General features: G+C 36.6%; 1 protein-coding gene across 2 annotated transcripts in view; it reads left to right on the forward strand.

Annotated features, from left to right (window-relative positions):
• The window catches only part of LOC106917956 (protocadherin-9-like), a 97,501-nt gene extending 91,320 nt beyond the window's left edge, over window positions 1-6,181 (forward strand). For both annotated transcript variants that reach the window (XM_088009508.1, XM_088009509.1), the window contains one exon: window positions 1,655-6,181. In XM_088009508.1, coding sequence (XP_087865634.1) covers window positions 1,655-2,100 — 446 coding nt within the window. In that variant the 3' untranslated portion in view covers window positions 2,101-6,181. The remainder of the gene's footprint in view (window positions 1-1,654) is intronic.
• Window positions 6,182-21,245: the final 15,064 nt, after the last annotated feature.

A 21,245-nucleotide genomic window follows, 5' to 3' on the forward strand; every position in this document is an offset into this window, starting at 1 on the left:
TCTAAAGCATCTTAATTATTTATAACGTTCTTACTTATGCAAATACACTAAATAATTTCTACATGACAGCTTGAAGCTGGGGCCTAGAGGAGCAGTGTGATGTTTGAATGAAGACCTTTCTTTCCTTTGCATGGCCCAGGAAGCATAACACTGCAGGCTCTGGGTTGCCTTGGCGCATACTGTTTTACATTCTAATTATCTGCCATGACAGGCTTTATTGCTAAGTCTCTATGCTGAAGCCTCATCCCAGACTCATTCCACATGTGATGTCAATGTTGGGATAATGAGATAAGATACTCCGAGTCCTTATCTTTGCACACTGGTCTTGTCATTAGCTCTCTTTTTTTTTCTTCCTTCTTTCCATGCAGGAACCATAAATGTTGGTTCAGTGTGTCTTAGATTGAGTCTCCTAGACTCTTTGTCGTTTGTAGATCTTTATGCATTTTGTTTTACCTTTTTCTATTTTCATTTGTTGCGTAACTGTTTCTTTTGTGTGCCATCCTAGAGTTTTCAATATTCCTGAAGCAAGGCAATTTCTTCCCTCCAGTGTTTGGTCTTTGCGTTTTCTTAATTTCACCAGATTTGTTTTGGATTCTGAGAAATCAAAAGGGCATTGACAGTGATTAAAATAAACAGTGCTTTGTTAAGATGTTCATTAAATATTTAACACACTACAGCCAATCTGAGACACAAACAGCGAGACATATTTTTTCAAACTCTAATTAAGCTACAGGGAATTCATCGCATATTGTAGGTAAACAGAAAGAGTCAAGGGGATACCAATGGAAATTAAATGCTCTGCTGGTGTTTTTCTCATTACAAGATGAAATGAAACATTTATAACTGACTTTCATTTCACTAAAAGGCTGACATTTTGTGGGTCAACCCCAGATAAGAGTGCAACTTTTTTCTGTTTATTTTATGATTCATGAGTTCACTTAGTGCATCGACAACCTCAAATCAATGAGATCCAAAGTCACTCCCTGCACTGAGCGAAAAAGAGAAATAAATATAAACTTTTTATTGCATAAATGTGTTTCTGAAGGGACCATTGATATGTAATTCCCACCAGACATCAGTAATCACCCAAGTAATATACCTTTTTATATTCATATTCTATAGTCGGGCTATGTTGAAATATCTCAAATTTTTCTGTAGATATAAAGCTGTCTTGCTTCTTATCAGTGCAAAGTAACGGAGGATAGTGTATTTAACAGATGGCCTTCAAACAGGTTTCTTATAACCAAGGCATTGTTGAAGATGCATCTCTGATAATTGAAAAAGATCTCTCCAATAGCAAGTGTCCATATATATATATATATATATATATATATGGACAAGGTTTGATTCATTTTCTAGGAACTCAAAGTCCAACAAAAGAAGGACAAGTGAACTGCAGATGTTTTCCATGGAGAACATCTAGTTGCTTGTTTGAGTCTAGATGCAATACTCTATTTGATTACACTTAGTCTAATTTATGGAAAAATCTGTTTATTTCTGTATGCTTAGATTATTTTGGTTGCCTTCAGCATCTAGTGTGAATTTCATTTTAAATCACCTCAGAAATATGTACAATATATACATGTTCAGTGCCTTTTTAAACTGTTTTATTAACAGTTTTTTTTTCCTCATCTCCTTTCTGTTCTTTTTGCAGCCATTGAAGTAAATTTGAAGAAAGCTCTGGCTGAGGCATCCAAGACCTGCACCCAGGAGTGTCTAATACTGGGCCACTCTGACAGCTGCTGGATGCCCCCGACCCTGGCCCAGCTCCAGAGCCCTGGCAGCAACAGCCCCACCTCCACCCCTACCACCACCACCATCACTGCTGCGCTCCCCTCCTTTGGCTTCCAGGGAGTAAAAGCTAACATAGGTGGCATGGGGGTCATGGATGGCCGCCACACTCTGGGTAGATCTGTGCCCAAAAGAGATGAGCTGGACAAAGGGTTCACCCGACCACAGTTCTACAACACCCTGGATAGACACTGCAGCAGTAAGAAGGAGGACCCAGTGAAGGTCATTCCACTGGCAAGCTTCTCCTCGCCTGGGCAGCACACTCCTACTGGTGGCAGCAGCTCTTTCCTACACGAGCACCAGCTGTAATTCTAAGAGACATATCTTCACTGGCCTGACTTAGAGTAAACAAAACTCCATCTACAGATGGCTTGAGACTTAATAGTTGCTATGTTTGCGTACATGCGGACGTATGCAGGATTTCAGTAACTTTGATCAGCCCAAGCTCAGTTTTACCAACGACGACACACGAGTATGAATGAAACCACGATAACGATGTTCAGACACAATCAAGTGGAATCAGTCCGACAGCTTATGCATTTGAAAGAAAATGGAAGTCTCAACTCATCACGCACTTGTATTATAAATAAAAGGTAGTCGTATACCAAAGTAGACTATTACAGGAAAAAAAAGAGCATTCTTTTGCGTTCTGTTTGGTGATGTTTGCTTAGTGATAAGAAAAAGGGACCCACACACTTAAAGCTTCACAGGCCCAGCTTACAGAGACGGTGTCCTAAAAGACCAATTCCTGGCAAAGATGCAAATGCAAATGCAGTACTTTGTGTTATGAGTGAGCTAAATCAGGCTAAATGTTAATTATGAGCTCTGGGCTGGTGGTGTTTCTGTTTAAGTTCTAGTGAAGTATTGCTCTTTATACCAAGTGTAACAAGCTCCTTTGGCAGTGAGAGATGTTGCTACCCAAACGTGTTTCAGAAGTCTATTTTGGTCAGGGGACTGCAGAAGGGGTTACAAGAGAGAAACATCTACAAAGCATATCTAGGGCAATGGAAGACGCATCTTAATCTTTTGCATTCTACATTTTCACCATGGACCAGAAAGCAAACGCAATTTTCAAAACAACACAAACTATTTGCTCATGCACAAATGCGTACTCACAATGTTTTCCATATGGTGATTGCAGCATCACTGCCAATCCTTTTAAATGTTCACTCCCAGCATTACTGCAGTTGCTTGATCTTGAAAGGCAAAAACAGATGTGCTTTGGAAAAATAGCTTCTTTTTTTTTTCTTTTTTTTTGGTTTTGTTTGCATTTTCAATTTTTCTGCTCAGAAACCCTTCACAAACACATCCATGGATGCAATTATGGCATTCACAGCCTAATTACTTTGATGTGTGATTTCCGCTGTGAACCTTATTGTGGTTTGGGAGCTTAAAGAGATTTGGTTGGTAATCCAGTAATAGATACAAGGGCAGAGAAAAAGGTGACAAAAGCTCAAAGACTGCAGCGTTATATACCTCTTTTGTTCTTGTGTTAACAAAAGTATTTCACACATCAATTGCTTGCAAGTTGGTGAGTTTCGAAGATCAGCTTTTACATTTTGTTGGCACTAGAAAAGAAATCCCAGCTAGAATTTTAACAGCATTTAGCGTCTAATTATATCATCTTTACTTTCTTTGTGTTCTCTCTGCACTTATTATAATAAACACTGGGATTTCTTTAAGAGGTGCCCCCTGAAGGTCATTCCTCACACGGTTTAAAATGGCATCTTTGCCCAAACATGCAAATTTTCTCTGATGATAATAACTACTTCTGACTAACTTGTAACAGATTGGGTGCAGCGTAATGTATTGCCACAACAATAAGTAACTTTGCTGATATCCATTTTTCTCTCCTGTGCCATCCGAACCAGGTGTCGACATCATCAGGTATATGGCTCATGCAATTCATTTTCTTGTAGCATCTTGCAAATTGGGAGCAGGCCTAAATCTATAACGTAGCACCATATCCCCGAGGGAAGGTGCGAGGCAAATTGTGTTTGTATGCTCTTAGCTATTTTACTCTCTCCAACAATGCCTCTTAACAACATAAGGGAGTTTTATCTGATATTCGCTGAAATGATCACTTAAGGGAACAGTGTGTCAAGGACAAAGAAAGGGCAGTTCAATTTCACCTCAGTCAATTATGAAAATGAATTGAATTCAAATCAGTCAACCCTCCCATACACATCTGTTGTCCCCATCTGAGAACCCAGTTTCAGCTAATTTACCAATACTTTGACTTTTCTTCTGTCTTGTTCTACTTTCTTTTCTTCTCTCATTGTTCTAGCAGACTGAGTGGTATTCCTAATGCATTTTTAATCAAAACGATCGCATATCAAAGGGAGCATACATCATAATGTCAGAGAAAATTGGAGTTTTATCACTGCGCCAAATGCAGATTCAACTCCACATATCAGACACCTGCAATATTTTATCCAAAAGTTGCCTGGGAATATTCATAAATATTTTCAGTCTCTTGCTACCTTTGAATTTGCACGGAAGATAAATCTGTTAAGACTCCCGAAAAAATTGTCAAATATAAAAGAGGTTTTAGATTTTTTGTTGTTGTTGTTGAATTGTTTATAGATACATTGAAAATTGTCCCTTCTCTTAGACTCCCCACCCACATAGCAAGATTAAATAAAAGTTAAATGTATTTCCATGCCACATTTAAAAACAACAAAAGTGGTGTTCAGCTAAAATAATACATTTATTGAGACTATATTAAATTGCCAATCTATTAGGTGCACTAAGTTCAAAGAGCATCAATAACAATCATTCATATTCAACAAATATTAACACGATAAACCACCTCTGGGGTGAGGCTGAAGAGGAAATCCACAAGATGGATGAGCAGCAACTGTATGATGCTATCCTCTCAACATTGATATTGTATGGGAGGAATGTTTTCTACATTTTCTTGGACTTACTGAATTAAGGACGTTCTGGAGATAAAAAAGGAGTCCGACTCATTACTAGGAAGGCTTACCTAATAAAGTGGCCAGTGAGTGTGTATGTAGTATTGGTATGTAATCATATACGCACAATCGCACTGTAATTAAAATGAGCTTATACTGAAATATCCAGTCACCTGTGAACATAATATTTCCTGTCTTTAAGTATTACAAATAAATTCATGAATATAAACCAGTTCCATTCAAAGCCCAATTCGTATTTTCTCTTTGGTTCTTGAAAACTAGGCTGCATTTGGTTTTATCATGTTGTTCCTGATGTATATTGGGTGATGTATTTTTTATTTTTTTTAAACAAAGTCATATCATTTGACTGCCTATTATTATTATACAACATAAGGCAGCTCTGGGGAAGTAGTTTATTTTATTTTTTTTCTGTGTCAAGATTACTTTGTCTAAGGAATTATTGGAAAAGTCCAAATGATTAATGGTCACAAGTTTTCACTTTGCATGATTGTGCTCTCAATGTTTTCATATTTTCTTTTGTCATTTCACTGCAAAGACAGAAAACTGAGAAAAAATATATATATATATATTAAAAAAAACAGCAAAGCCTTTCCTTCCTTACCAGATTCTTTAAGAATGAGTGTTATAGATCACCATGTCAACTCTGTGTCATAGTTTGCATGAACTGTTTGGACTCTGAAACGACATTCTGACATTTTGTGGACTGTGTGCTTCATGCATCCACATCTCTAGAACCAGTATCCGTGTAGATATTAACCTCTCTTCCTGTTCCTCCACTTAATGGAGCAAGACAAATGTTATACAGTGTACACATTCAAACCTTGTGAAGTTACCATGCCACATGTACCTCTACAGAGTCACAAATATCTATACAGTCACTTGATCTGGATTTGAAATTGTACATAGCAGTACCCCCTAAGAAATGACAGTGGTTGCAAACTTGAAAGACTCTGAAAGAACTGGAATTTACTTGGTTCACAACAAACAAAAAGGGAAATACATAGGAAGTGATGAGATGACAATCTCTGTTGTAATGTAAATGACTACATATGCATAATATTCATGAGACTGAATGTGTTTATAGGTGATCTTGTGTATGTGCAAGTGAGCACGTGTCTCCTTGCAAGTATGAGCGGGTGTATGCGAGTGTGTGAGCTACCACACACCTCGCTGAACGATTTTGTGTACACAAATGTATCTTGTACAAAAAGAATATAAAACATGATAGAAGACTTAAGTATATGCTTGTAAATTAGTCATCTGTGAGTCAGGTAAAGTTTGCTTTAAGAGACGGCTTCGATGCTTGCCAGCAAATCTGTATTAGTCCGTTAAAGATATACGGTCTGTGTTGTCATGCCTTTGTAAGATATCCATCTTAATTCTATGAAAAAAAAATAAATAAATACCTTGCTATGAATTTTAATTGAGCCATTAAATATTGAGACCTCAAAGATTGTATGGATCCAGTTTTTTCTAACTGTTTCTTATTGTTTGATGTGATTCTTCCGGCAGCTTTTTTTTTTTTTTTTTTTGGTATTACAGTAATAGACATGAAGTAACAAATATTGTCAGTATTTGTCAGTAAAATATAAAATATATTCTTGTGATTGAAGAGTTTTTCTTGGAAGAAAATTTAACCAAACTTGAAGAGGTAGTCGCTTAGACTAACCTAACTCACCTAACTACTGAATGTTGACCTCAGAATAAACACAGCAGGTTAAATGAACATTAGTGTAAAAAACAGTATCACACTGGAAAGCTCCAGAAAATTACCCGTAGAATTAAAAATCTCGTAGAGCAGTGAAAAGAGGATAATCTAGGAGTGCAAAGAGCATTTTACAAGTCCATATCTGACACCATCAATATTGAAATGTTCAGACATAGTAAGGAACAAATGGCTTTTTTCAGTTTGATTAACAAATATAACCAGTTTCTCCTTTTACTTGCACAAAAAAAATACTGTAATGTCAACTTTGAAGTGGATGAACCCCTCTGCAAGAGATGTTATCAAAGATGCACGTTTCATATTTTCACAGAAAAGTTATCTTTATTTAATAGTGCCATAATTGTTGAGAAGTGTGCAATACCAAATGTCCGTAGTTTGATCTGAAACAGATGAAGACTCACACCAAACACCTTCAGTCATATTCAGTATATTGGAATATGACTGAAGTTAATTTATTTCAGTAAGTTCATTTACTGAGTGAAACGCAATATAGAAATTAATTACAAAAACAGACTGATGTTCTCAAGTCTCTGTTTTTCTTTTCTGGTAGTTGCTTACAGGTAAAGAAAACATGACATTTAGTTTCTTGGAAGGATGAGAATATTTCATCAGAGCAATAAAAGAAAAAACATATTTTTAGTACAGAAATGTGTTCTTCATGAATCGTATGTTTAATTCATGGTTAAAAGTTAATTTTCAAAGGGTTCTTATAATCTGGAAAACAAGCTTCATCAAAAGATATGTTCTTATTTATTGAGTATGACGGTAAATAAGGGCACACACCTCTGACAGTCTGATCTTTGCCATATGTGCTCTTGTTCTAAATGTTTATCAAACTTATCAGATCAAAACACGCATAGATCTGCCAGTCAGAGTAGGCCACTTAGCCACAAAGTGTCCGTTTCTTTTTGCTATAAAATGCTATTTTTGCAATTTGAGCTAAGAAATATTCTAGCCGTCAGTGTAGGTGTTGGGTGAGGTGGAGGTAGTTGAATAATTTCAGAAGAAAGAATTAGGCCAAATAGAGTTAGGAATATTTTTCCAGAGGAATAATAAAGAATATTTCTATTTTATTACATTCAAACTTTCTTCTGATTGCAAAAGGTGCTGCACTTACTTACTTCTGCTGTCTGCTTTTTGCGATTCTGCCTTTGTGAGGCATTTGTTACTGAGTTCACAATGAAATGTGTGTGTGCGCTTTGGCCACGCCGGGTTCAGAACACACTGCACAGCCTTTGTCGATATTGAGAGTGAAACTTGGAGTACACACTAGCGACACAAAGATAATGTTATGTTGGAGACTTTCATTGTGTTGGTTGCCGTGGTTACACGTGAACTCAAGATTTCGTTTGTTTCATTTTTAAACACCACTGTATGGGGTCACACATTTTTGGAACATAATTGTAGGTCATAATTTGATCTTACGCAGACTAATCATGCGTACCTAAAGGCCGAGTGTTTTATATATACACTGATTTTGTGCATTTGAAATGAAAGCAAAATTAGAAACGGCAGAAGTCTGAAATGATGTGAGTCATTTCACTTCACTGAAAGCTCTGCTCAAAAGCAACTTTTTGGTGTTGATTTAATCTTCCTGTAAAATCAACCCATCTTTAGCTTTGCTCTCTTGAGTGAAGATGTTGCATTTAAAGCATTTTAAAGAATGAATGTATAACAATGGATGTGTTATGTTTTTTTATTGCTTTTGTATAAAACAAGGAATAAGAAAGAAGCATATGTCAAACTAGTAAAAAATAAAAGAAGTAACTTTTGAGCATCTGTTGTTGAAATCCAAACTGGGATATGTATCCCTTAGAGTCATATTCAATAAATAGTTGTACTATGAGTGTACTGTAAGTACACTAAACCCCAGCCTGTTCAGCCTGTTCAGGCTGGGGTTTAGAATTACATTTCTTTGGAACATAATAACAATTTTTTTGCAGAATTTCCCCATTTACATATTTTGTAGCGCATATCTAAAATATTTGAAAGAAAATGCAGTTTGGAAGCCAAGAGTCACACGATTGGCTGCCATTTGCAAAACAGCCAATCCTTGAGCACCATTCATAAACCCAAGAGCAGCAGTAAGGAAGACATTTGCTTCTGCAGTAGTATCAAGATGGTTTTCAATGTACGTGTCAATGCATATTGTTTGGTGTTTGAACTATTAAAATGGATAGTTATAAAGGCGTTTTTAGAGGAGGTCTCATGTATTTATGGATTTCAGATATTTGCGGATGGTTGTGGTCCTAACCCCCACAAATTTGGTTCACTGCACCTTTTGAAAACAACAACCTTTATGCAGGTACTGAATTTACATTTTAATAAGTGAACATTTCCAAGTTATTGGTCTGATGTAATATTCTAAAATTGAGCAGAGCAGGTTGTTTTTCTCTTTAAAATAAAAAAAAGACATATAGGCTTGAAAATAGTCTATGTATTCAGTCTATTCAATATTCTTCACTCATGGAAATAATTAAACATTTCAATAACATTCTTATTTATTGAACATAACTGGCCATTAATTTAAACAGAATAAAATGTTTAGTTATTTAGATCTAATTGGAAACAATTTGCAATGAGCTACTACTTTCTATCTTTTTATCCATTCATCTTTCTTCATTCATCCTTCTATGTAAGTCATTCTCCCATCCATGTAAAATTTAAAGTCTCAAAGTGTCTCTTACAGCCTCAACCCCTCAAGCCACTATGCTACCTGAGGCTTTGTTTTTATCCCCGATGCTTTACCCACTTTTCATTTATGAAAATATGTGAGCCCTTAAAGAGGAAACCTCCAGCACACATTACAGTGCAAGGGTTGATGTTTACAGCAACAGGACATGACAGAATTCCTCAGTACTTGTGAGACACAAAGAGCCGTGACACCTAGCTGGTAACTCTCCAAAGCCTCTCTGGACTGTGTCATCTCAAAGTCTCCTCAGCATATGTTCAGTCCCCAGTCTCCTTACGGAGTCTGCTGTGACCTGCTCTGTTAGTTTTCCATGGTAATTGGCTAATAATAAGACAGTGACGGTCCAAAGAATCTCTGCACTGTCAAAACACATACCCAACAACAACAATCTGTATTTCCAGTAATTACTGCATATTTTAGCTAAAAGAAAATGTGATTGTACCAGCAGGCTGACACATACAAGCACAATACAAACTCCTTACCAATATGCTAACAAGCCCAACTCGTTGTACGCCTGCTTGGTTCTCAAGGTGTCATCTGTTCAAGTGTCAAGAGAACATATAGAGATCGTCAAATAGTACACTCATTTTAAATTGTAATTAAACTGGCCATCAGGTACCCAGAGGCTGTTTAGTCAACAGCAGGGTACTAATTACTATAAGATGACCTTTGGAATAATATCTGGTGAATTATTCATAGTTGAGAAAATTGCTTCAGAGATATGCCAACGACATCCAAGGGACGGACAACTGTATACACATAGAAATGTTTTAGGCAGGCCGTGAAAATGAGGTCATTTCTGAAATAGCTGTTTTGTGTCTGATGCCCTGCACAGAGGCGAGGAAAGAAAAATATGGAGCGCTTCCTTATGAAGGAATGTAAGGGATTAAATAAGTAGGCTGGTTCATTACAATCAACATATAAATCTTCAGTTTATGAATTTAAATTCTTACTGACTTAAAACCGTTGCCATGTGTGGCCACTGTATTGCGCATTAAAGCTCAAGTTCAGTGTTCGCAATCTAAAGTCATCATTCTGTAATCTTTGGATTCTTTTTGGGCTGACTTGTGCTTGCTTTTTAAACATTTTTCTCAATTTCTGTCATGAAAGTTATTTTGTGCCACAATCCCAAACACAATGGAAAAGCAAAAGTTGAAAAAAAATATGATTTATGCCTTTTAAATATAAAAGTAATCATCAGTTTCTCATTTATCTAATTTTTTTCTCAAATAAAGCATGAATACCTTTCTAACAGCAAATTCAGTAAAAAAACAAAAATCACTTATTATAAGTAGACATATTTTTCAATATTTCTTTTGCAACAGCTTAAAATCCACCCTTAACAATGTTGCTCTAAACTTACTTATAGTTTTGCTATTTTCGTTTTAAAGTAAGTCACAAATTAATTTAAATCAGATACGGCAGGTTAATAAATTAAAAACAACTGCCTAGAGAAAAGATATTGCAAATTACTATTTGTTTATGATGATGCTCAGCAAACAGTAAGTTTGTAGTTTAATTGGAAGAAATCTATTGCTCCATAAAAACAGTGGCGATAATAACTGACACAAAGAGATAGGGGAAATGAGAGAGCAAGCTGTGATAAAATATTCCAACAAATTCATCTGCCTGAACTGACTTTCACAACCAGCAGCAGCACCGGCTCCCTGAGGCTTCAGGCTGCATTTCTGTGGGGTTTTCCGCAACGAGAGGGCAGCAATCCTAAAGAGTTTATTTCCTGTCTGCTCAACCTAGAGGGACACTTTTCGGAAATTACTCCTGAGACCTTCAACAAAACTCTTCTTCATATTGCTGTGTGACATAAATACATAAAAAGTCATAAAACTAGTTCTCAAAGCTAGATCAATGTGTGTTGCCCAGTGAGTGATCGTGGAATGTGGTTGTCTGAAACACTTGGTGAACCAAAATCAAAGAAATGGTGGAAGAATAAAAGAGATACTTATATTTTTTATATATATATTCTACATGTCCTGCTTAAGGTTCGGTATTTTTGTTTTTTTTCAAGGAAGTAACATATTGAGTGAGGCAACATGCTGTGATAAAACAGTTGAAACATTCACTTATCGTGGCAGGTGATGTGTTGAAATTACATGCCAGCGCCCCAGAAATTATGCCAATGAAAAGTCAATTAGCAGTTTTTTTTTGAGGTGGAGACGTGTCCTTATGTCGTGTCAGGCCAGCCTGAAGGAATGACTTTCATTGTGGAAAGTGGTGTTTGACCCCATGTCGACCCACTAAGCTGTTTTAATCTTTGGGAGCGTTTCAGACATCCACTAACATTAAAGAAAAAGGTCACTAGTGTTTTTTTTTTTTTTTTTTTTGTGGTTGTATTTATAAACAGAATATATATGCACATATTTTACTTGTTAAAAATAGAAAACAAAAGCATTTCAAGTAACATTTTAGGCAAGCATTGGTTGAAAAAAAAGAATGAACATGTGAGCTTTAAATTGTCTTTGTAGCTGCTCATCAATGTATATGTTTACAGTGGAGTTAAAATCATGTTAATATGTATTTTGCAAGAGGTATATATTTCTTAACTGCGTTTAAAGTGTGTATTTCTAGAAGGAGTTTAGACATGGCTAAGTGTAAGATTAAAATGATCACTGAATAATTATTTTGATTCTGGGTGCTTTAAATATTAAATAATAGTAATAATTAAATAATTGTGTCTAATTTGTGCACATTTTCTTCACCTTTTTTTATGTTTCTTCACCTGCTTTAGCTCATCAGGAACAAATACGACATAGCTCCTTATGAGGAATGTCTTATTTTCCAGAATAAAGATAAAGGTAGGTCTCTATGCCTCACTTGGAAATCACTGGTTCAGCTATGCTTGTGGGGCTAAAATGTTAATGGTTTTCCACCTGGCTAAAAAAAAAAAAAAAAAAAAGTTGATACATGTTTAACACTGGCATGCCTGATAGGTAATGAAAAGGAACAGAGCTCATACCCTGCCCTTTTCGCAGTTCGGAAGTAGATCAGTGAAAGTGCTTTAGCTGCGAGTTCTTTGAGACAGTATCACAGGGCAGCCACAGTGCCTGACAAGCCTGTTCATGTTCAGCACACATGCAGCTTTCCTGCAGTTCAGGCAGGTCCCTGAAGCTCTTCCTCCATGGAGTTTATTGTCAGAGTCTATCCGATGATAGGATGCCTCTCCCTGCTCTTTGAAATCCGGAAGATCAAAGGAAACAACAATGTTGAAGCAGACTGTGTTATGTTTGTTCTTTGAATATCTAATAAAGTGCTATGGTTAGAGGTCTTATTTGTTGTTTCATTGTTGCAAGATCGCTAAATTAATGATAAAGTGGTGATAAATTAAGCAAATAATCTATCTATCTATCTATCTATCTATCTATCTATCTATCTATCTATCTATCTATCTATCTATCTATCTATCTATCTATCTATCTAAAACTTTACAGACAGATCTGTCAAAATGTTATTTTTTGTAACATAAAAAATGAGACCATAATATATAATTTAACTTTATCATTCATTATTTAACAGAATACAAACAAATATATTGAAGTAAACTAAAAAGTTCTCAGAATCTGTCAGACTGAAATAATCTTTCTTTCTCACATGCTTCTTCTTGTGACGCCACACTTTTTCTATCAAATTAAAACTTGGCTCTGGCCAGACATTCCCAAAATGTAATTATCATTCTGTTGAAGTCATTTGTTTCCTAGTTTTGATACCTGCACAGCAAATTTGGAAGTGTTCCATCAACTCCTACAGAGTTAAATTCAACACATTGGAAATGTCTATATTGGTCCACTCTGGATGGTGTAAAGTTATACTTTTGAAAGTGTTATTTGTGATAGAGTTGAATCAACACTCACAGTAGTTGAAATCAAACACACTTCAGTGTTAATCTACCCAACACTAGTGTATATTGTCAAAAGTTAACACTATGAACATGTTAATCTAACATAGAATGGTGTAAAGTATATATTAACATAGAAATTTGAGTTTTGACATACTATTGGCAAGGTGTGCTGTGGTGGTGCAGGGGTTAAGCACAACCCACATATGAAGGCTCTAGTTTTCAATGTGGTTGTTGTGGGTTCACTTCCTAGTCTTCCCCTTCTCTCATTACCCACTTTTTTTTTGTCAATTTACTACCAAATAAAAGCCATTAGAGCAATTAAAACCTTTTTTTCCCCCAGAAACTATTGGCCATCAATAATCCCCAAATTCATTTTAAAAGACATTAAATGCCGCATTAGATGCTATAAAAACACCAGCACCAGTTGCAGTATGTAATCTACTTTTATTTCAAAACATCAAACAGCACTGACAGCAATATACAACAAAGGTCATACATTCATGGTACTTTGCACTGAAGGTGAGGTGTGCTTTGAAAGTTCATTGGAAGCGGCCATGGATGGTCTTGTGATCACTGATGGTGAAGTGTCTTTGGTGCTGCTCTTGTTTTCGCCAAGACTTCCAGCCTGGAAGGAAAAACAGGAAATATAGCAGAAACATTAGGATAATAAATAAATATTTTAAAAAGAAGTTTGAACAAAACTAATCAGACTCACCTGTGTGTGTCACCGTCATATTCATTCAAATTACTCTGCCCACCTGGTTTACAAGATAAAGCATAAAAAAGTCAGAAATAATTAGTAAAGAAATTAGCTTGTAGAAAATTTTTTGGACAGCATTAAAAGTCATGCCAACCTGTCTGAAGAAATGTGTTGAAGTCATCATAACAGGCTTCAGTCACCAACATGACACACTAACAAAGAAAAAACATTTTGGCAGTTATTAGATATGCCACAGGTACAAAACACCAGAGTCAAATGGCTCAATTGCCTCCTCATTGCGTAGATAAGTTCTCTAGAGTCCTGCTAATGTAACATAGTTAAAATGGTTCAGGTTAAATCCTGCTAAAATGCACCATCTGCTGGTAAAAAGTTGTATTGCATACACCCTAGAAAGAGCGGGGTATTATGGGTAATCCTCAGAGCCATGAGGATCACCGACGATGTAACGTGTATCTGCCATGTGATAAAGAAATATTATTTATGCATTTTGTGAAGTGTGTTTGTGGTTTTCGTTTTTGCATATTGTTGAAATGCAGGTATGTTTTACCAAATATCCTGTAGCAGATGGTTAACCTGAGACTGAGTTGTATATTAACAGTTTTATATAATGATATGGTTCATTTATGTTTCTGCATTGTTCTAAAATACAGTGTTATATAAACTAAAAATATAAAAATGGCATCCAGTAAATAAAATGTCAGCATTTTATTTTATTTTTCAGAACATTTTAATTAGTTACTTTGTTTTCTCTGAAAAAGACACTCACTGGTTGTTCTTTTACTGTAAAACAAAATCCACTATGCGATCACTGTAATTTTAAATTATTTTATTGTGGTTACTTTATTATGGGCAATCCTCAGAGCCATGAGGATCACCGACGAGGAGCTTGTTTTATGCCAGAGACTGACCTTACCTCCATGCCCATTGTGTGAAATGCAGATGGAGAATTAAAGAAACAGCTGATGCCAACTTGAGCAGCTCCTTGTCATTCATTGCCACACCGATAGAAGCCACCAGAACCACGTAGGCCACACTAATCACCTAATTATTGCATTCAGGTGTGGTGCAGCAGCGGCACATCTAAATGTTGCAGGACAGTGGCCCTCCAGGACTGAAGTTTGACACGTGTGGCATAGATCAAGCCAATGGTCCAGCACAGCCATTTTGCAGTCTACAGCCAAAAACTTAAAGAAAACGACCTCCGCAGCTAAATAATGTTAACTAAAATGGCCTCCAGATTTTCCTGACAGTTTTAATGTTTGGTTAAGATAATAAATAGTCGTATATACCGTGATATCCAAACAAATAAATGTATGTTAAGTGATATATGTATATGAATCTATACTCTTGTGTAAACGGAAAAATAATGCCTCCATAAAATGTTCGATTTCTAAATCAACACCAGACTGAGTGTTGAGTTAGACTGTTGGAGTTAATTTAGAAATCAACACTGGACTGGATTGCTTGTTTAACTCTTTGGAACTCTTTAGTGAGTGTTTGGGAAACTAACACTCATGTTGTTGAATTAACACTGTATTTTTAACATACAACACTTGCACTGGAAATCTGACACTTCCGAATTTGCTGTGTGTTTAGTGTGAGTGTAATGGCAAAAGAACAAAATTCCTCTTTAATTTCAGCTTTTTAGAAGACACTTGAAGATATTGGAGCAAACTATACTGGTATATAAAACTGTTTATGATTTCATCAGCCTCAGCAAAAATCCCAGTTCCATGATAAGAAAAGTTACCCCAGAGCACAATGCAGCCACCACTGTGTCCAATCATGGGTATGGTGCTCTTTTGCACCAAAAGTACCTACCTACTCACCTACCTACCTATGCACCTACCTATTTCCCGAGGATGAAAATAAATCGGTAGTTTTATGAACATAGAAATGTTGCTGTGTACTTGCAAAGAATGAATGCGAGCCCCAATCTAAGGTGAGAGCAATATATCTTACGGTGAAATGTCACTAATTTGGTTAATCTTTACAAAGCAGTGCTATTCTTGGAATTCAACCTTTACTTTCAAGAACATCTTTTGCACAATGGCAACAGAAACCATGGTGGGCTGAAAAGAGAGAAGCAACAAGGAAAATCAATATAGCAATTATGTGTGCAGATAATGGACATCAAGGTGTTATTTGGGGAAACAGAAAAGAAAAGGTGACGTAAAGCCAATTCAAATAGCAGTAACATTTCACTGGCTCAGATCAGGTGCTCCTGGCATAGATTTAGTGTCATCAGTCTCTGAAAAAGAACATACAATGTTTTTTTTTTCCTTTTTTTAGGATGTTTTTCCAGCTTTACCACAGGAGTATTAGCATTGTTTCACACCATCTAATCACTGAGCTCTTCTTTATGCTTGCACACAATGGCCAGCCTCAGTTAAAACTCAGATCACTATTACGTGTCATTGGCTGCAACAACAAACACTGCAATTATGTAATTGAGAATTTATACAAAAGTCTCACACACAGACACACACACATGCACACACACGCACATATTCAGCCTTCCTTTTTACCTTCTCAGAAAGGGTCACCTCCAGCTCTGTCGAGCTTTGCAGGTGGGTCATAGATCTGTATGTGATAACTTGAGGGAGTTTAGAGAGCAGACATTTGACAAGCATGACAACGCTCTGACAGCCCTCATTGCGCCATGATTAATGACTGACATCCCCGTCGCCTGTCTCATTCAGAATGCAAATGCAGTGCTGTGAAAAAATGACCCTAATGCGACTTGTAACTGGATGCAGAAAGTAGCACATGAAGCAAGAACGTCAGTGGTCTCCTGGCTGCTTAAACCGGGTTGTATTGCAGGATAAACTACAAAGATAATGAGCAAGATGTTCTGGTAAGAGTGAAAAACTCTAACAGATAATTTTTCATTTCCAGAAACACATTCATGTTTGGCTGTTTGTTCAGGAATGTGTCAATATTTCTAAGTTAGAACATTTTTATAATCAGTCTCTTGTATAAAGTAATTGCTATTTGGCTGCTTTGTTAAAAAACTAAATTTTTTTCCCAACGATGGATGTCATGTTATAATTAATAAATAAATAAATAAATAAATAAAACAAGATGGAAAAAGGCAACTTTGTCAGCCCAGGTATATGTTGTTTTTTACACGTTCTCCAATGAATATTGGTTAATTAATTTACACATATTTGTGTAGATTTAATAAAGTGTGTTGTTTGTTTTCTACAAAATGTTACAAGCAGCATAGTGTGACACTTAAAAACCTTTTAAGCCATTAATATCATTTAAAAAAAAAATCCAAAAAGAGCGAAATAAATAATTTAAATTGCCACATCATAAAGTCTTAGGTGTTAGATAAATTTGTTAATAACTCATAACTGTAAGCGAATTACTGGATAAGTAACCTTCTGAATGACTGAGAGAGCGAGTCAGTGATTAATACTGACAGTAAAGTGAGCCTTCTTCTGTGTGAGAGATGGAGAGAGTGTGTGAATGACTGAGCTCCCCGACTTAGCTGCCATCACTGACAAGTCCCACTCAAAGTCAAAGTTCTCTTAGTAGATCTGACAACATGCAGGTTGACTCTGGCATCATCCTTTATTTTCTCTCTCTCTGTGTTTCTCTCTCTTTCTTAACACAGCTTTGCCTGTCCAGAACTGGTGCCAATCTCATGATATTTCATGAGTGATTGTCTGAACTGCGTGAACAAAAGTTCATAAGTAAAGCTAAATAAATTAAATGTGGGATTTATCAAACGTTATTTGAATGATTTGCATTAAAACTAAGCTCACACAGAGGGGCCCTAGTAACCGTTCTCGTATGATTTTAGATCACAAGATTCATGTATTTGTCCATTGTTTATTTCACACATGAAATTCTGGAAAAAAAAAAAAAAAAAAACGAAACAAAAACACACATACAATCAATCCACTTATTTTTTTCCACCAGCCTAACACTTCCAGTCAGGGTAGCAGGTGACTGGAGCCTAAATCTAGCAGTCCATTGGCAAATGATTTAGAACAGGGTTGCCAGTCTATCACACCAGGGCCCACACAAAGCATGGAAACTAAAATATTCTGGAAAAACTAAATTCAAATTAACACAGCTTTTCTTTTCTTTTGTTTCTTTTTTTTTTGTCATTGCATGAGAATAAGCGTTATGGATGAATTAGTGATGTGTGGCAGGAAACTAACAATATAAGTTACTCTAAATACACCACACCATGGTAAAACATGGTGGTAGCAGTATTATTCTGTGGGAATCCTTGTCTGCTGTAGGGTCCAGGAAGCTGATCAGAGTTTATGGGAAATTAGATGGAACAAAATATGAAGCATCCCTGAAGGAAAATCTATTACAAGCCAGCTCATGTAGTAGAAGAGGCCATACAAGCTAACTGAGAATCTTTGGCAAGACTGGAAAATTCCTGTCCGCAGATGCACCTCATTCAGTCTGACTGCCATGTTCATTTTGCAAATGAAAATAGTTAAAAAACAAATAAATAGAGGTTTCTAGATCCTAAAGCAGTTGCAATTGCTGCAAAAGGTGGTAAAGCATTGACACGGGTTGGCAGAATGCAAATGTTCTTCACACTTTTCCGACTTAGATTTGCAAAAGCCCATGAAAAAACTGAGAGTTGCATCGCACATTGAAGCACTGCTGCCATCAGAATGTCAGTTTGTGTAATCACAAGGGTAATGCATTGATGCTACGCATATCTATAACATACCTGCTAATATCAATGGACTTTATTTTCCTCAAGAGACGAAGAGTCTGGGGGACGTTTGGAATTACTAAAACAAGAAAAGTGATGCAAAAATTAAGCTCATTCACAATCAATGTTGCAATGTTCAGCAGAATATTTCAATTGCATTGAAATATTTTCTTTGAAATCCTGTAACTCTTTAAACTATCATTTCCTTTCCACTTCACAGTCATGCGTTGTTAAGTGGAAGGCTTTACATATTGTGTTTGTGCCAATAAAAATCCCAATAAAACTGACAAAAATATGTAGTTGTAACATGACAGGATTATGAAAAGTTCAATAGTGAATTGTATTTCTGCAGGGAACTGTAGAGTCCATTTTAAGAGATTTTAAGATGTGGCTGGAACAGCATGAAAAAATCATTAACACAAAAAATATTAGCATTTTTGGATAGACTTGTCATTGAGTAGGTGCTCTTGGTGTTCTTTTGCAACAGCTGGCATCACCATTTCATGAATATGCATAACTCTGAGTATAATATTTGTCATTGAGAGTTTTGACAGGAACTGCAAGTTCATTTCTCAGGGGCATCGCGTTCCAGAAGCAGTAGCTCTGGTCGACATATGAACGTGAAAATAAAATCTAGCTCCTAAAAAAAAACAAAACATTTTGTTACTGGAACAGCTGAATATATTTTCAAAATTCTTCACGCCCATATCACAGTGTCGGTTTGTCACACTATGGTGTTGCTATGTGCCTGGCCTTGATGAATTGCCATTCAGCTATTCAATAGTCCCACGCTCAGCAGCACATCATATGAGCAAGTGCCTTCATGAACTCTTTGAATTGTATATTTAACGCAGCATATAAAAGCCAGGTTTGAAAGACATGAATTATGACATACATGAAAACGGCTTTTCTCACCAAATATTATTAGGTTTTAAGAAATTAAAGCTGGCACTGATATATTCTGAATCCGTCAAAGAGTCAGTTTGTTAAATTTTCAGAAGAATGCCATACCTAGATTTTCAAAACACTTATGAATTGGAGCAATTACCGACACAGACCAATCTACAAAGGCAAGAAAAGAGAAAAAAAAATCATTGCGACCTTCAGTCGTGGTCTCGCTTTGATTGTCTCTTTTGCAATTACCGAACAAACTGTAAAACCCACAGCAAGGGGTGGGGGGTGCAGGGGAAAAATTGTCACATGGAGACCCCAGCAATGCTCTTGAGGGGAGAAGGGGAGAACACCGTGACACCCTTCGTCTAATGGGAATAAATTATTTAAAAAAGAGCAGGAAACAGAGCCGCATTTAAAGACAGTCGATTATGCCGAACTACAAAAAGAAGAGAGGAGTGGTAATGAGCAAACTTGATATTCTCAATGTGTTATTGCTAAAATCAGGCAAAGCCGCATGTCTCTTGTGAAGCTCCTCATTATACTGATTGTATAATAGATATAATCAAGTCACAATGTCCAATTAAGTGTCCATAAGTATTCCTCTGTGGAAAAAAAAAAAAACATTAATACGAAAAAGAGAATAAATGTACAGCTGACATTGTGGATGTGATTATGTGAAACAACGGGGCTGGTCCCTAATCAGACACTTATTTGAGGTTCCAAGGGTGTGTGGAATACATAGCAGAGAGCTCTGACTTATATCGGGTATATGTTGGAGGCAGCAGGATGCGAACAAACCGTCCTTTCCAGGTAGTTTGAGTGATTGCCTAATCCCCTGTAGCTAGATGATTGCAGAGCAAGGTCAGTTGGAAGGCTCAGACTGATTGAGTGCTGTCTGTGGTCGGGGGCTTGCTTGAGTCTCTGATGCCATTAGATGGACAGCGGCTGAAGATTCACTCCGGAGTTTTTCCAACAGTTGAGCTGAAAATGTCCAAACAGAATGACACTGGGGTGCCGCTAATCACTGGGTCACACAGATGGGGAAAAAAAAACAAACAAGAATGGCCCGGGCTGTGATTTCACTGAGATGAAAACAGGGGACACATTTATATGTGACGCCAGATATAAATGAACATGCTGCACTCATGTCTGTTTTTGATCTCCATCAAAAGAAAAATGTTTTTCATATCTCCCTGTGCAGAATGTTTAGTTTAAAAAAAATGTGGTAAAAGTAATTCCTAAATGCTGTATCCCATAGTATTGCTTGATTTTTATTTCCACATCATAAAACTACTTTTTGTGTAACTTTTGGCAAGTCACATGCTGTTGTAGGTTTTGTCAAGTTCTACAAAGCTCATAATTGGCACCGTGTTTTTTCCCAACCTGCTCTGACTTTTACCTAAACTTCAATTTAGTTCAGTTTGTTTATACAGAGCACTTTGCAAAACAAGTCATTTCAATTCAGTTACACTTAATTGATCCTACTTATCAAGCAGTACATTAACTTCAGTTCATTATTCAAATTAGTTTCAAAAGTTTTCTACCAAAGGCCTTTAGCAGCAGTGGACAGTCACTTGCCTTGATTGACTTTCCAGCAATCCCTCACACCAAGCATGCATTTAGGGACAGTAAAGAAGAATAACTCCCCTTCAACAGGAAGAGACCTCCAGCAGAACCTGGCTCAGTGCAAGCAGCCATCTGTCACAACCAACTGTGTGAGAAGTCAGAGTAAATACAGAAAAAACCCAGAGGAACTGATGTAGGTCTAGTTTGTACAACAATGAAAAGTAAAACATTAATAGCAGGAGAGCGAGATCGTTTAGTTGTTGGCAGGATTATTTCATCCAATGCTCCCCTCCAGGAAGGTATCACAGATAACACGGCGATTCATAAATTAACAAAAGTATCTTCTCACAGCTAAACGGAGTCGGTGTAA

The sequence above is a fragment of the Poecilia mexicana genome, unplaced genomic scaffold (assembly GCF_051168715.1).
Source record: "Poecilia mexicana isolate PSO_F unplaced genomic scaffold, ASM5116871v1 scaffold_10, whole genome shotgun sequence".
NCBI lineage: Eukaryota > Metazoa > Chordata > Actinopteri > Cyprinodontiformes > Poeciliidae > Poecilia > Poecilia mexicana.